Here is a 15,369-nt window from a genome sequence, read left to right as displayed (position 1 = left end):
TTTTATTTACAGATAAGTTATAAATATCATAATTTTGTGTTTGGGGAAAACGTAAAGTCGTATTTCGCGCCCTTTTTTTCAACTAAGTATATCTTATTGTTATCAAAAACATTTTTCACTTTGTGGTATGACATTTTACACTTATTTGTTTATAAATTTGTATAAACCACTTTATTTTTTTTAATTACACTTCAACCGGTTTCAGTGGAGGAATACAGTGTTAGTTCCAAATTGAGACCGCGGCCGCACGCTCCAGATCCCGCCTCGGAAAGGAAGAAGAACGTAGTAATACAAACAAATCAAACAACGACAATGGCTTCTACGAGAGGGGCATTGTAATGTAGGATTCTCATTGACAAGAAGTTATCGAACAGAACGGCGCATATTTGACTGAAATCGGATAGTTAAAATATTTTTTTTAAAGGAATAACCCGCTAAACCTCTATTTAGAGGCTTGTCAGCAGATGTGATAGAGGAGATATGGAAAGAGGTATTAAAAAATACACCACAACACCTAGACCAATTGAGAAAAAAATCTTCCTTAGATTGTTTTTTTGCAACTGGTGGGAATCGAATCCGCGACGCCAGTTTCACAGTTGGCGGTCTAACCAACTGCGCCACGGTACCGGTGGATGATTGTAACACTTTTTATAAAGCATTTAAATAAAGCGAAAAATACGAAATTACTTTTTCCCCAACCTATTACATAATATAGTATGAGTAATATGTTATATACTATACATTGCTATTTTTCCTGTAGTTTTGTGTCATACAACAACTCTCTTCGATGAAATCAACTCAAACAACGTAACTCCGTGATATATATTATATTTTGTAACTATATTATCCATTACTTAAATACATAAACGTATATAAACTTAAAGTATTATCGTTGCGATTAAAATATCAACTGGCCGATTTGTTCTAGAAATGAATAATGCCAAAAACGGCCGCGTCGAGCACATGTCCTGCATAAAAGAAATTATGGTCGTATGTCAAAAGTATCATTTCAAAGAAAAATAGCCCTTAAGTTTTCCAAATCGAGAATCTTGCAATCTGCAAATTTATTCCAGAAGAAGAAAAACCGCCACTTGGTTTAAGATGTTCAACGTATTGTAAACTTATTTGTATGAAAAAATAAGCTGTAATAGGCTGAAATAATCTGCAACCTTAAAACATTATATTTAGTCAAATATAATGGTAAGCTGCGCACAATCACTTCTATATACGATTCGCCCCTGTAAAACATTAAAACAACCATTAATTATATATTATCCTAGATTAAAAATTAAAATTAAAACCAGTAGATTATTTTTACCAAAGTTCTGGAAGCTGACATGAGTCGACATAAAGTTGAAAATGCAAGCAAAGCCAACAGTAATTAATCCAGATAAAACGACCATGCTGTAACCCATTCTCCAGGAAAGCCACTTGAATCTAAAAAAAATACAAAGCATCTAAATATTTATAAAGCATCTTCTTAATTCCTTTTCAGTGCAACGGGAAATTTGATATAAAAATGTTTTCCAACGCGCGGTAAAAATTAGAGCGTGCCGCGAAGTTTCTCGAAAATGTGTGAAAAAAATAATGAAAATGAAGTACTTTGAATAACGTCAATAGTTCTCCGAAATCAACCAATGACAGAATGTCGTGATACTTTCGGTTATTAGGAAGTTAACCCACTAATCAAGACAAATCACTGTAGAGAACTTGAGACGTCACAGGCGGGGTAATTTCAAAATTAATCAATCAAAAGTGTTTTTTTTTTATTATCTTGTTTTCTTTCTTAAGTGGCTTAAAAACAAACCAGCAAAATAAAATTTCACTATTAAGCTTCTAAAAGTAATAATTAAAACATGCTTTTCTTACTTACACCATTTTGGATGGGTCTGCAGCTAGCACTCCACTAATAGGCATTATTCCAAAAATTTGTGCACATGTCAACACGGGACCAATGGCTCTACAAAATGTATCTTCTTTGATATTACTACACACTACTCCAGCGGTAGGAAATAATTCTGAAAATATTTATTCCCTTTTTGTACTAATTCATTCAAACGAGTAAAGTAAATAACTTTTTATGTCATTTCATGTATGGATTTGAAACATAAAAGTCAACATTAATTACTTAATTATTGTGCACTTATTGTTGAATAATTGCTTCGAAAAATGGTATATCTAAGTTAAAGTTAATTAAATGTAACTTTTCGTCCAGGTGGGCGAACAAGGTAAGCTAACTTTTTTCATGCAACTTATTGTAAAAGTAACTTGTCTTAACCTTTTCGAAGCAATCGGGCGCGGCCCTGCGTCTCTATGGCGTTCTGGCCAGTGTTCATTTTCTATGTTTTAAATCAAAATTATATTAATGAAAAAAAGACACACAAACATCTCATTAATCGTACCTACCTTCCATTATAATATAATCTTTTGAGTTAAATTTGTCAGGAATTTTGGGCCTATAAAAGAGAAAATTTTAATAGTTATGTTGTACCTATATTAAAAACTAAAGATACTAAAATGTTGTCATTATGATAATTGTAGATAATTGGCTATTGGTTATAGTTGAGGTGTGCCTTTTTGGTCAGGTTTTCTTGCTTGGCATTAAGTAAATTAATATACAGTGGTATTTTATGTGGGAATCCAAAGTTAGCTAAAGTCCTTGGTGTGGTATATTTGGCGTGCAAATCATCTTTAAAGGAATATAAAAAAGACTAAGGTTAACATGGATCTATTTGAGGTCACTAGCTCAAACGGCAAATAAAAGGTCATGTTTAATTATGTGAAGGTCATTGGGTAACTACTGAAGACCTTAGAAATTCATATCTCGTGCATATATGTCGTAGTTTTTATTAATTTTCTATTTGTGTATAACAATTTACACAAATATTCATATTTTCTTCTTTATCTTTTCCACATCCACTCCCAAAGGGCCATTTACATGTGGCCAATACAATAGATATAAAAATATTGTCTTATCCCAGCTCCGCGAGGACAATACGACAATTCGGCCGCAGTCTATTGTATTTCAATAGGCAAATCTCCTTTTGCTTTCCCGTAAATCTCGATACGTAGGGACAATCGATATATGTATTACAATTAAATTAAAGTTTTATATGGCTTATGGAACGTACATTATTGTATGAATATTTTAACGTATTTTAGAATATTGCAGCAGAAGTAGTTTTTATTAATATTAATCGTGTTAGTACGCAATAGATAGGTTAAAAATGTACAAAATTAAAATATGTATATTGTATATGGAGGTATTGACGAAATGAAAACACGCGGTTCAAGAAACTTCTATATAAATCTGGGAATTAATTATTATTAATAAATCAATTAAAAAAACTAAAAAAAAACAGTGTCTAGTTTTTGCATTAATTATAATATTATTATAATTCTATATTATTAAAATATTTGAGTTTGTCAAAATGTTTGAAGACAAAAGACTGGATTTCACCCCCTCGGGAGTCATTAAGATTAACAAATTACAACAGGGATGGAGAATACCCTAGAAAAGGGAATATGAAAGTCTAGGCATCTACAGGGCTGGACAAACTCAAATATTGTAATAAAAACCAACTGGTCAAAGAAAAAGTTTAAAAATTGGAAAATTGTTTTCAGGCGTTGCCTAGTATGTGAAATTATTCGGTCAGATGAATTTCTTCACAACAATAAAGGTTTCAGCTTTTTCACTTCACTAAAATCAACAAATGGAAGAAATTAAGAAATATGGATGTTCAAACATAGGCAAAATGGTGACTGTTACACAGTGTGTCATAAGCCCTGTAGATGCCTAGTCTTCCATATTCCCCTTTCTAAGGTATTCTCCATCCCTGTTGTAATTTGTTAATGCTACATTATGTTAAGATTTTTATAATGCGGTTTCCCCGGAATGATTACAGTAGTTAAGTATGTCATTATTGCAAATCATAATTACCTGCCGAGTATCTGTGTAGGAAGCGGCGGATTTCTAAGAGGTGGGTGCTTATTAATATTCCGAAATTTATTTAAGTATTGCATTACACTCAAACTCATTTTTTAATGTATATTGTATTACTCTGTAACATTTACATTATTATTAAGAAAAATAATGTTTAAAACTAAGTTATTTTTGCCAGTAATGTAAAAAAATAAATAAAATCACACCGATTTGAGAATACTAAAATAGTTTATTTTATTTTACAAAACAAAAACAAAAAATCGGAAAATCGGCAATAAGGACCTTCAGTCCATTGACATATCAAAACATAGACATGTCCCAAGCCCTCAAATGAGATGGTACTAAACGCTCAGTCGTGCCCAACGTGTATTTGGTCGTTCTTCGGCCAGCCAGGCGTGACGTTTAGAATCGAAACAAATTCGCTTACATGTGTCATGAAAACGTGTTAAAACCTTTCGGATAAACATTGTAAAAGGGGATTGTGTAACTTTTCATTTGAAAATATTTGTTCATGAGTGATTAACGAAGCATAAAAAAATTCGTATTTAAATATAAATATTATTTTTTGTTAAAGTCGCACCATGCCTAGCGGCGCAATTGCGAAGCTCTTCTTAGTTACAGTGATGCACTGATAGGAATACGTTTTTAAAATATAATAAACGTGAGTTCATATTATCCTTTCGTTTCTAAAACTCCAGTGTAAAGAAATAAATGGGTTAAAATTGGAGAATAGAATGAAATTATGGGAGCTTTTTTTAATATTTTTTTTTATTATATGCGCCTCCACTCGTTGGCGAGTGATTTTGGCCGAAATGAGAACTATCTAAATTATACGGAATTTAAGGAACGAACCTGATTGTTGATTGTTAAAGTCAAAATGTAAAGTTTTTAATGTTTCAAAAATAAGCATCCTTCATTTTTTAGTAGCATATGCATGCTTATTGAATGCAGCTTTGGTGTAAATAAACAGTACTTTGTAACTATGGGCACGTTTGCGTGTTACTACCTTAGGTTACTACTTTTAAAATATTTTACTCTACGGGAAATTTTTTATTTATTAATTTATACTTTTACAATTTTGTATTTTTTTTATACAGGATAATATTCCCTCGCTGGGGTGTCCCGTGTCGAGGGAAACATTTTACAATAAGTATAATGAAACATGCCTTAAATTAGTGATTTAACATAGTCAATAAATAAAAATGTAATTATTCTAATTAACCTAATTATCATCGTAATTATTCAAAAGCCAAATAAACTAAAATAATGATAAAAAACATAATAAAGTTGTATAAACTTGCAGACAAAATTTCATAATCAGGAAACAATTTTTTACCTATCTGGCTTGATCTACTCATCGATCCGTGTGCAACCCACCTCCACTATCCATTTCTTAATAGCAATTTTATATTGAGAGTACTTACTAATTGTCAAAATAAACTATTTTAGTTGACGCAAATCAGTGTTTGATTCAAATATTAAAGTTATAATATTGGAGTTCTACAAAATAAACGCCAAGTCAATAAATCAAAAAAAATCTGTAGATAAAGAAAAAATTACCTTGCCGAAAAAAATTTACTTGACTTGACAAAAAAAAACAGTTTGGTTAGATATGTTGGAATGTTAAAAATTTCAATAAATATATATTTTTGAGTTAAATTACCATTCAAACACCTGTAACCTGAAACCTTAATAGTAACAATGTACATAATCGGAATGTAACTTTTTTGTTACATTGAATGTGAATGTCTTAAAATAAAAGGAAATACTCGAATACTGTTTATAAATCGGTGCAAAAGTTTTTAATTTTTCAGGGAGCCTATAAAAAAAAATCTGTTATTTCGAAATAATACGATAAACAAAACGGTTTGTTGTTTTTTTTAATGATAAGTGTCATCTATAGTCTATACTACTAGAGGAGGATAAATAAATTAATAAGTGAAAAATACTAGTTATTAAATTATCGACTAATTTTTTTTTTAAAAACAAACATTTCTATTTTTACTATTTATTTACCCAAGTATTTCGATTTTTGGGGTCATTTTCAATGAGTTGTAAATAACTCACAATTAGAAAATGGGAATCGAGTTATGGTAGAGTAGGGTTCGAACCTCAGACCTCTGAGCCGTGAGTCCGCAACACTAGCCACGGGACCACAACCCGATTCATATTTTTTTCTTTTGACAATAACACTGAAAAAACTAATCGCGGCAATAAAAAAACTATGGCGTTTTTTTGCTGTTTTCATCAGTCTCCAAAACCATTATTTTCAAAAAGCATATTTTAATTTATGCTTTTTATGACTAACACACCGTTGTTTAATTTTGTATAACAGCTATGCATTAAATTCTAAAACAAATACTAGGCACACCAAATCACGAAAAAACAGCTTTAAATAATGTATAAACACTTTTTTTTTTATTCTCCCTGCGCGGTCTTTTCAGTTAATTAGTTCAATCTGTAATGACTAAACTTGGATTTGTAAAACAACATTTATTCAAAGTAAAGGTTACCAGTAGCTTTACGATAAAATCAATTGAAGTTGCATTTGATAAATGTCAACATGTGATTGTGTACAATTTCTATCATTTATTGCATCGATTCCAAGTGTCATTATGGTTCAATGCTAGCGCTGTTTACAAAAGAAATGGGTTGTCAGGAAAATGTATGTTCGTGATAGCATTTTAGTTACATTCATGATTAACGCTTTACCAAAACAAATTTAAAACATAATGGGCAATTGTCATGGATTTTTTATTGGCCAATAAATTAATCTAAAAAATCACAAGCCTAACGTTACTATTCTTATTAAAATCTGTTAAGAAATAAGGGAGATATAAAGGATTAAATTCTAGTAATTTGAATGGTGCCAAAAACAAACAATTCGTGACGTCATCAAGTATGACGTCTTCGGATGTTCTGTGACGTCATCGGATTTTTTTTCATCAATGTCTATGGATTTTATAGAGTATTGTAAATAGCTTCCTTTTTCTATGTATCGTTTGTTTACATTTAGGACGTCCTATCACTTATCAAACGCTACGAGTTGTGATTTATAATTTTCGTTATAAATTGATAATTAAATTTATCGTTATCATAATAAATTAATATTTAGAAGAGGTTGGAAACCATAAAATAATAAAAAAAAGTCGAGATGTAATATGTAATCCGTTTTCACATTCATCTGTCAGTGCCTGGGTGTCAGTGCCAGTGGAGTACCCACTCCAGGGGGGGCTTAAGATAATAAACATAGACAATTCTCCTTATATTTCTATCTGTGGCCTTACCAACATTAAAATGAATGCATTACTCGTGAACTTCTGTGACAAAACTTATTACCAACTAACGAAACGATCGTTTTCGAAAGACCTTATTTTCGAAACGAAAATAATGAATGAAAACATTCATTACAAGGGTTTATATAAACACTAGGAGTTTTTTTTTTTAATCTTTCATTTGTAGAGTAGGTTAAATCCAATATTCCTCCCGAGTAATAGTACCATATTTATGCAAAAAAGTTTTGTTGACACTGCTACTGTAGTTACTTTTTGCAATATTTTTTTAAAATGTGGAAAATTTGGGGGCAAGAAAAAAAAAGTTTTTTAACTGTGGGAGGACATAATTAAAAAGAATAAGCGTGGAGGTGATTTTCAAAGATAAGTTAGACAATTGAACTTTTTATGATATATGTAGGTACTCATTTTTTTGGTGGCCAATTGATGTAATGGTCAGCGCGTTTGTCTACCATGCAAGAGGTCTCGGATTCGATTCCCGACATGGCTGATACGTGAATTTATTAAAAAGGGTGTTTTCACACTAGAATATTTCATAGTCCCTGGACTGGTACCTGATGCGTAAGACTGATTATCTTACCTTGATGTAACAAAAACGATTTATTTATTTTATTTATATGTACGCCAAACAAGTATTTTTAAGGACATATTTATATTTATATACATAGAAAATTATTATAAAGAAAAGTAGAAAGACACAATAGTATATAGTAAACATCGTGGGAATGGAAGCGGGAGAGAGGTGTTTATAATTGAATTTGATTCAGTGATCGTTTGAAAGAAGCCAACTTGTTAAAAAAGAAATTAATACTGGTATGTTTGTTGGCAGACCTAAGAATTCTGGGCATAGGGGAATGAAAACCATAGTTAGTTCTATGGTTATCGGTATGAAAGAGTATGTTTTGTCTGAGGTTTCTAGTTGGGATATTTAATTTTATTTGGCTCAGTAGTTCAGGCGCATCAAAGAGTGAGTTGAGAATTTTAAATTGGACCAGAAGGTTGGAAATTATTTCGACGGTCTTGAAGAGAATATATAACTAAGCTAGTTTCCATCTCATTATACGTATATTGGTCTCTGAATAAGCCCAACCTCCAGCCTATCTTTCTCAAAAATCGATGTTGAACTGATTCAATATTCTTGATGTGAACATCATAATATGGAGACTAGATAACAGAGGAATACTCTAGGTGCCGGTGAACTAGGGAACAGAAGAGAGTTTTAAGGGTATTGATATTTTTAAAGTCAGTTGTGCTTCTGTTAATAAATCCAAGAAGTTTTAAGGATTTATTGATACATGTTCAATATGAATTTTGAAAGAAGGTTTAGTGTCAAGTATAATACGAGTACCTAAATCTCGTATACTAGACACAGATGATAATATTTCACCGTTCAGTGAGAAGTCGTATATGATTGGATTTTCCAGACGAAAAAAATTCATCACGTATCTATGGTCTCTGCTGTGGGCCGGTCAGATATCCTTTGCCTGTAGTAGTAATCTCTGTGGGGTAGTAATCTCTGATCAAGATACGATAAGATAACTCTTTTTTTTTATGTACAATTTGAAGTAAAAATTTGAAAATCAATAATCAGATTGATATTTTTGTTGAATAAAAAAAAAAACGAAAACCTTCGTGGCTTCATCAAATTGAATTTAAAATTCAGACTAATCGCATGTAGCAAGATTGTTCCTAATATTATGAGTTATTCTGCTGATGAATTACTTACGTACAAATTTTAACGAAATAATGAAAACAACAATAAACCCAATCAAAGCGTAATGTACAAAATAGTAATATTTTGTCGTTCTGATAAAATTATTCATATTTGAAATGCTGTTTCGACACTAAAATGTGTTTAAATAAATATCACATGAGTCCTAAATGCAACGTGAGGGGTTTGAACTTCTATCTTTAGGTGGTGACCCTACAGTGGTCGGTGACAGTGATGTTGGCAGTGATAGGTGGAGGACTTGCATTGAACTGCACTAAAACCAGCTCGTAGGTCACAATCGTCCCAGCGATCTAGAAGAATATTAAAAAAGTAAATATTTAAAAAAAAATCATGACTATTTGTGTACCATCTAGACTCTAGACCGACAAGACAAATCTTTCAATTTGCTCCGACGATGCGTTTGTGTAAAACAATCCAAAACACCTAGAATACCTCTTTTTCAAAGATGGTGAATGGTAATTATATTTATTTATTTGAACATTTCATCATATATACAATTTTTTCCACTTTGCCCAACTATATCAAACAGTATTTTACGATTTTCTTGTTATATTACTTAAAAATATTTTATTATTAAATTTGATTTTTACATTTATTCTTAAATTGCTTCTACTGAATATGTTGTATAATTTTTAAGTTTAATTTTTGTTTATAAATCTTGGGTAAAAGGTAATTTTTGTTTTTTTTTTCAAATGACTTTATAAATTTTTGTAAAAGGCATATTTGCCGTATATTATGTTCATAAAATAAATACGCAAGCAAATAACAATTGATTTTTCGAGGACGATATATTTCATGTTAATGAACATATTCAGGTAACAAGTCATCGAAATATTGAGATAATAAAGTTTTTGTTATTATTACATAGGTAATAATGAAATATTTTTTGTTTTCTAGATTGGTTTTGTTAAACATAGTTTATATTTTGAGTACTACGTCTTCGGTGTAAACATTTTTTTTTATGTGTGCATGGGTGTCCCAAACTTACAAAAAAAATGTACCCACTGTTTATGTTTAGCTTGTATAATAATTAATTAAATTAAATATTTCCTCACTTCTAAAGCAATGGGGGAAAAGTGGTTAAAAAAGAGAAATAAATATGAAAATGATGTCATTCTTTACTTACTGTCAGAATGAGTCCTCTCGTAACGTAAAAAAAGTTAAGTCCTGTAAGTGCCACGACATCTGTGGTCACTTGCTCCAAAAAGCGTCGAACCTAATATATCAAAACATTAAATCACATCTGGTAACATCCGTAGACTAAATATTACGTGTAACTTAGTACCTAGGTCAGAAGGCTTAGGCTTTTATGTCAGAAATACGAATGATAAAGTCCATATATTGGAGACCTGCGATATGTAGCATCCAAAAGGTAACGAATGTAGTTTGGATGAATTGTAAAACAAATATACGTGGCATGGGCGAATGGTAATGTAATACAAATATATCAAGCGGGATTTGGTATGATCTAGTAAATCAAAACACGAATATTACGTCATGTAAAAAGTCTACATAGCATAAAGCCAAGATAAGAAATGTCAATATTGACGCGTGTGTGCATATGCCATATACATATATTGTTCTTCAATGTCTCTAAGAACACAAGGACGTCCACAGCAGTTTACTTACATTATATCATGGATGGAGTACTGAAAGAGCGGCGACGTCCAGGGATCTCGGGGCGCTGTTTGACGGGTACGTTATCATGAATGTAATCTTCATTTAATTTCATGGCGCAATAATTCCGTTGAAATGCTTGGATTTGTTCTTAGAAATGTCAAGATATTTTCAAATACTTAGGTTTTGAAAATATTGTATAATTCATTGGTGGCTTGGAATTTAGTTTCGTCAAATGGTCGCCAAATGAGACCAGATATTCCTTAGTAGTAGAGAGGAAAAAACTGCGTTTATTGTATCTCAGGAAGTATGGATATTAAATATTATCTGTGGGTTTTCCTAACTGACTCTAACTAAGAATGCTGGGCTACTAATCATTTTGGAAGAGGAGGTCTATATATTTGGGCATTCACTTTTTTCAGTTGATTGGTGGCCGCATACATGATTCAGATATTCTGAATGAATTAGGTCTATTTGTCCCTGATAATTTATTAATTTATTTACTTATAAGTAGTTTATTACACATTTTTGAGACAGAAGTCCAAACTCCATGGGACTGAAAGTCCTGTGTTGAGTCGAGACAAAGGCAACAAAAGTTGTTCTACCTACCACGATGCAAAACCAACCTACCAATGGCTATGCCGATAGTTAGACAAATCTTATTATTTATTCGTATCGTCGTAGACGTTGATAATATATTTCATGACATTGGGATTTCTCTTAGGAAAATGATTTCCAAACTGTAATAACAGAAGTTGATTTTGCATGTTTTTTTATTATATTCAATTGATTTGTTTTGATTAAGGATGAATTGGATGCATTATCGTAATGTTCTTAATGTTTTTAATAAATCAACGAAACAATGTTGGAAACCTTTTATAAAAAAATGGAGTAATGGCAGTAGTAGCATATTCTCACCTCTAGACAGTAAGATTCGGAGGGCACGGCGTACAGTACGGCGGCTGGCCGACGGGCTTGGCTGTTGATGCTAGTCGCCAAGATGGACACCACGAGGGAGCGGGTCAGCAGGAAGCCGAAGGAGAACACGAAGTACATCGCCTGCGTGGCCCTCCGCAGAGGCCTGTACACACAGCCGTCATGCAATTTCGGCCTAAACAAGCGCTTAGGAGGAGTGGGTCGCGCTGAATCGACAGCTTGGGCAAGTGTTGGTGTTGAAACCGGAGCCATTGAAAGCGCCAGGTTTTGTTTGGTTCAGTTGATGAGAGATCAGAGTGACGCGAGCAAAGCGTTTTGATTGGGGATAAGGCTTGCGCAAAATATTTCCTAGTGTTAAGAAAGCCTAGCAAGAAATATCTAGTGTTTCTAGTGGCAAGATATTTATTATTTTAAAAAAAGAATAATATTATGGCATTGTGAGAGATCAGATTTCCAAGTGTGCATAGTGTGGACGTTCCTAAGTCTACGAGTACAAATAATAATAGCCAAGACATCTTTGTTTTGAGAAATGAGGTAGCTGCATGATGTCATGATATTGGTGAGATTCTCTTGCATAGCCAACTGCCCTTAGTATTTATGATTTTATCATGCGCACTAAAACTGCATTCAAGTAGAAAAGTGCAAGCTTAAACATGATGCTTTTTTCTAATGCATAACGGCGATTAAAAAAAAAACAAAATTGAAAAATGTGACAAGCTAGGGATACTATTTTCAGGCTGCTGCAAAAATGAAATAATTCTGCATTTGTGTTTTGGCCGAACGAAGTTTTGTACGCAGTTAATAAATGGAACTAGTTTTTTTAAAGAAAAATGTAATTGATCATGTTTTAAGCGAGAGAAAAAATGTTTCTGTATTCCTCACCCACTCCGGTTTTCACAATCTTCTAATTTAGTTTCGTCAGTATTGCTATAAAATTATTTAAAAAAAGATAAACTATCATAAAATAATTACAAAATTATAGGAATATCTTCTAGCCGTTGTTATCTTTGCGCGTTTCATCTAGTCGTCTAGTCTACATCTATCATAGTTAACTATTTTCTATGAAAATATTAGAAAATCTTCAACCACTTTAGTATTTTAGATACTAGTATTTTATTCAAAATTCATAATGTTTTTTGTGTCAAGTTTAATAAGAAACATTGCAATACATGTTGAGTAGTGATGCAACTACCATATGAAAATACTCGCTGCCTTTGATCATACGTAGAGAACACAACGACATGTAAAATCAACGAGTTTCAATTTTTCTTCGTAAGTCCGTGACATTGGTGCTGTACTTGACAGTAAATTTACGCGTAACAAACACATTGAAACTACTGCTAAAAAAACTTCCAAAATGTTAGTTTGTCAAGCGACCAATGAAATATTTCAGAAACACTGACGTATTGAGTAAACCATTTATTTACTGTTTATTTATTTATTTTAACAGTCGACAATGATATAACAGCATAAAAAAGACACGGTTTAAAGACAGACCAGCGAAGTTTCTAAATAAAAAGTAAACATATTAAATTGTGGTACAATAAAAGGGTGTGTTTATGTGTATTTGTATGCTAGTAAAAGTAGAGGTGTGTTTTTGTGTATTTGTGTGGGATTGTGTATAAATGATTGTATAGTGATATTGAGTATAACATTAGGTGTGAAATAATTGTACAAAAAAAAGACAGTAGAAATAAGAGTACAGAGAGAGAACTTTGACATATAGTCACTGCAACATTTTATTAAGGTCTGATTCTGCTTTTATTAGAATAGGCGGGGATGTATAATTTTTTCGTACATAAATGCGGCAATCTTTGATCCATACGAATTTATGATCTTTCACTTTAGCAAGTTCCCCTGTTTTTTTATGGAGATCTTTATTTCGTTTAGTTTAATGATGGTTAAGATAAACGTTTCCATCACCTCCCAATCCCAAGCCACCAGTTTTAAGACCTTTTCTCATGCGGATTGCGCTTATAAGATCATTTTTTTATTTTTCTGTCCCGGAGTTGTATACTTATTTTAGACGACTTGACCTACATACCTACATACGTGTCCTAGAATTTAGTTTTCCAATTTACATTTAGCATATTCAAAATTGTTTTCTTTTCTAAAACGAGCCATTTTTTTTTATATCAATTAATCGATTCCATACCATGTATTCTCCTTTCCATATATTTTTTTATTATTTTATGCTGTATTATTTTATTTTGATTTTTTTTCTTCTGTTTCCATAAGTGAGTACAAGTGTGAAATATGTAATGAGTCTTATCATTTGAATTTTTATCTAACACCTTGTATGTATTTTTTTTGCTAAATATTGTATGCCTTTCACAATAAATACATATTAAATTAATAAATAAGTACTTCTTGCAATCTTTCTTTTTAGATTCTATTCCAATGAATCGTTTGTATTTATAGGTAAATTGAAATTAATGCTTACTTCCTTATTGTTTTAAAATCTTGAATATTAATAAATATTACATATTTATCTTAGTTTTAATAATAATGACGATTCTAAATTTAACATTTTAATGGGGAAAAATATAACTATAACAGTTTAGGGAGACAAATGTGAACTTACTTAAGGCTGTTGAAGAGTTGCAAACAGATGAAGTAAAGATTGTTGGCAAAAGAAAGAAGAACGATCTCATTAATGTACTTATCCACATTGCGAACCAACTGCGCCGAGTTGGAAAATTCCAGTCTGGCTGATCTCCAGAACTGTTGTGGTAAATGCTGCATTAAAAGAGAAAAATTGCTATGAAATGTGATTAGTGCGACCTCCGGATATAGCAACGAAGGATAATGATGGTTTATGTCATTAAAACTAATGCTGGTGTTATTATAAGATAATTATTAAAAATATTTAGTTCTCAAGTGTAGGAAATTAAAATTCGCATTAAAATTTCTTCATAAAAATACAAGTTAAATTAAGTATTTGCCTCAAAACAATTCTCGGGTGCAAATTGTGCCGTAGTTTTTAGAGCTTTGGGCAATTATATATTGAACCGCTTTAAAACTTATAGGAATGCAATGCATGTACTCGATACTCCCTATTATTTCTGTGGTGGAATCAAATTAATTAAGTTTAAACCTTTCCAGTCATGGAGTCTAGACGATCGGCCAAACCTTCCAGTCTATCAGCAAGGGTGACGCTTACAATCATAATAAACAGGTCTATAAAGTTCCAGTTAAATGTCACTGAGAAGACAACAGGCTGCAAAAAATGCACATTAGACATTTAAATTTAGAAAAATTTCACATTGAAGATTAAAAGTTTAAAAAAAAATACCTGCAAAAAGGCCGCTTTCAAATCCGAATATGTTGTAAAATAAAATACCTCTGGAAAAGAGTTCGTAAAATATTTTACCAAAGTTGACTCATTTTTGCTGCAGTCGTGTGCTAATACCACCCCAGATGTAATACTCAATACGTGTTCAACTGTAAAAAATACATATAAAAATGAAAAATTATTTTTAATATGTATCTTTCTAAGGTAAAAGGCACTGCGTGCCGTATATATTAATAAATAAATAAATACTTACCGAGTGCAAAGAAAAGGACTCCAAAGCAGCACATGTTGAACCTGGTCCTCAGTGACCGTCTTCTGTTTCGTTTCTGGCTCAGTTGAAAGAGTGGGCTGTGGCGAGACTCTCCTTCGGCTAGAGCCATTCCTAGAGCTGGCCAGTGAGGAGCCAAGCGAAGAAACAGGAGTAAGGATGTGAAGGAAACACCGTAGAATATCATGCTAACTGTCAAAAAAAAGAAGCTCACAAGAGTGAAAACACTGCGGTTTACTGGGCGCAAATTACGATGTCATATATTGGTTTGAAGACAAAAGGTTG

At 32.0% G+C, this 15,369-nt stretch overlaps 1 protein-coding gene across 1 annotated transcript in view; it reads right to left on the bottom strand.

The window, feature by feature from the left end:
• The window catches only part of LOC148283908 (gustatory receptor for sugar taste 64f-like), a 28,875-nt gene extending 13,587 nt beyond the window's left edge, over window positions 1-15,288 (bottom strand). Inside the window, exons 1-5 of the mRNA XM_088242947.1 lie at window positions 15,070-15,288; window positions 14,817-14,965; window positions 14,619-14,741; window positions 14,106-14,260; window positions 11,504-11,666 (exon numbers count right to left, since the gene is read on the bottom strand). Of these exons, the coding sequence (XP_088099073.1) occupies window positions 11,504-11,666; window positions 14,106-14,260; window positions 14,619-14,741; window positions 14,817-14,965; window positions 15,070-15,271 (792 nt within the window). The 5' untranslated portion in view covers window positions 15,272-15,288. The remainder of the gene's footprint in view (window positions 1-11,503; window positions 11,667-14,105; window positions 14,261-14,618; window positions 14,742-14,816; window positions 14,966-15,069) is intronic.
• Between the last annotated feature and the right edge of the window lie 81 nt (window positions 15,289-15,369).

Source organism: Micrasema longulum, unplaced genomic scaffold (genome assembly GCF_059751315.1).
Source record: "Micrasema longulum isolate JH-2025_06_02 unplaced genomic scaffold, ASM5975131v1 h1tg000178l, whole genome shotgun sequence".
In the NCBI taxonomy this organism is placed as follows: Eukaryota; Metazoa; Arthropoda; class Insecta; order Trichoptera; family Brachycentridae; genus Micrasema; species Micrasema longulum.
The sequence above is the reverse complement of the archived record's forward strand: the minus strand, read 5'-3'. Positions and strand labels throughout refer to the sequence as shown.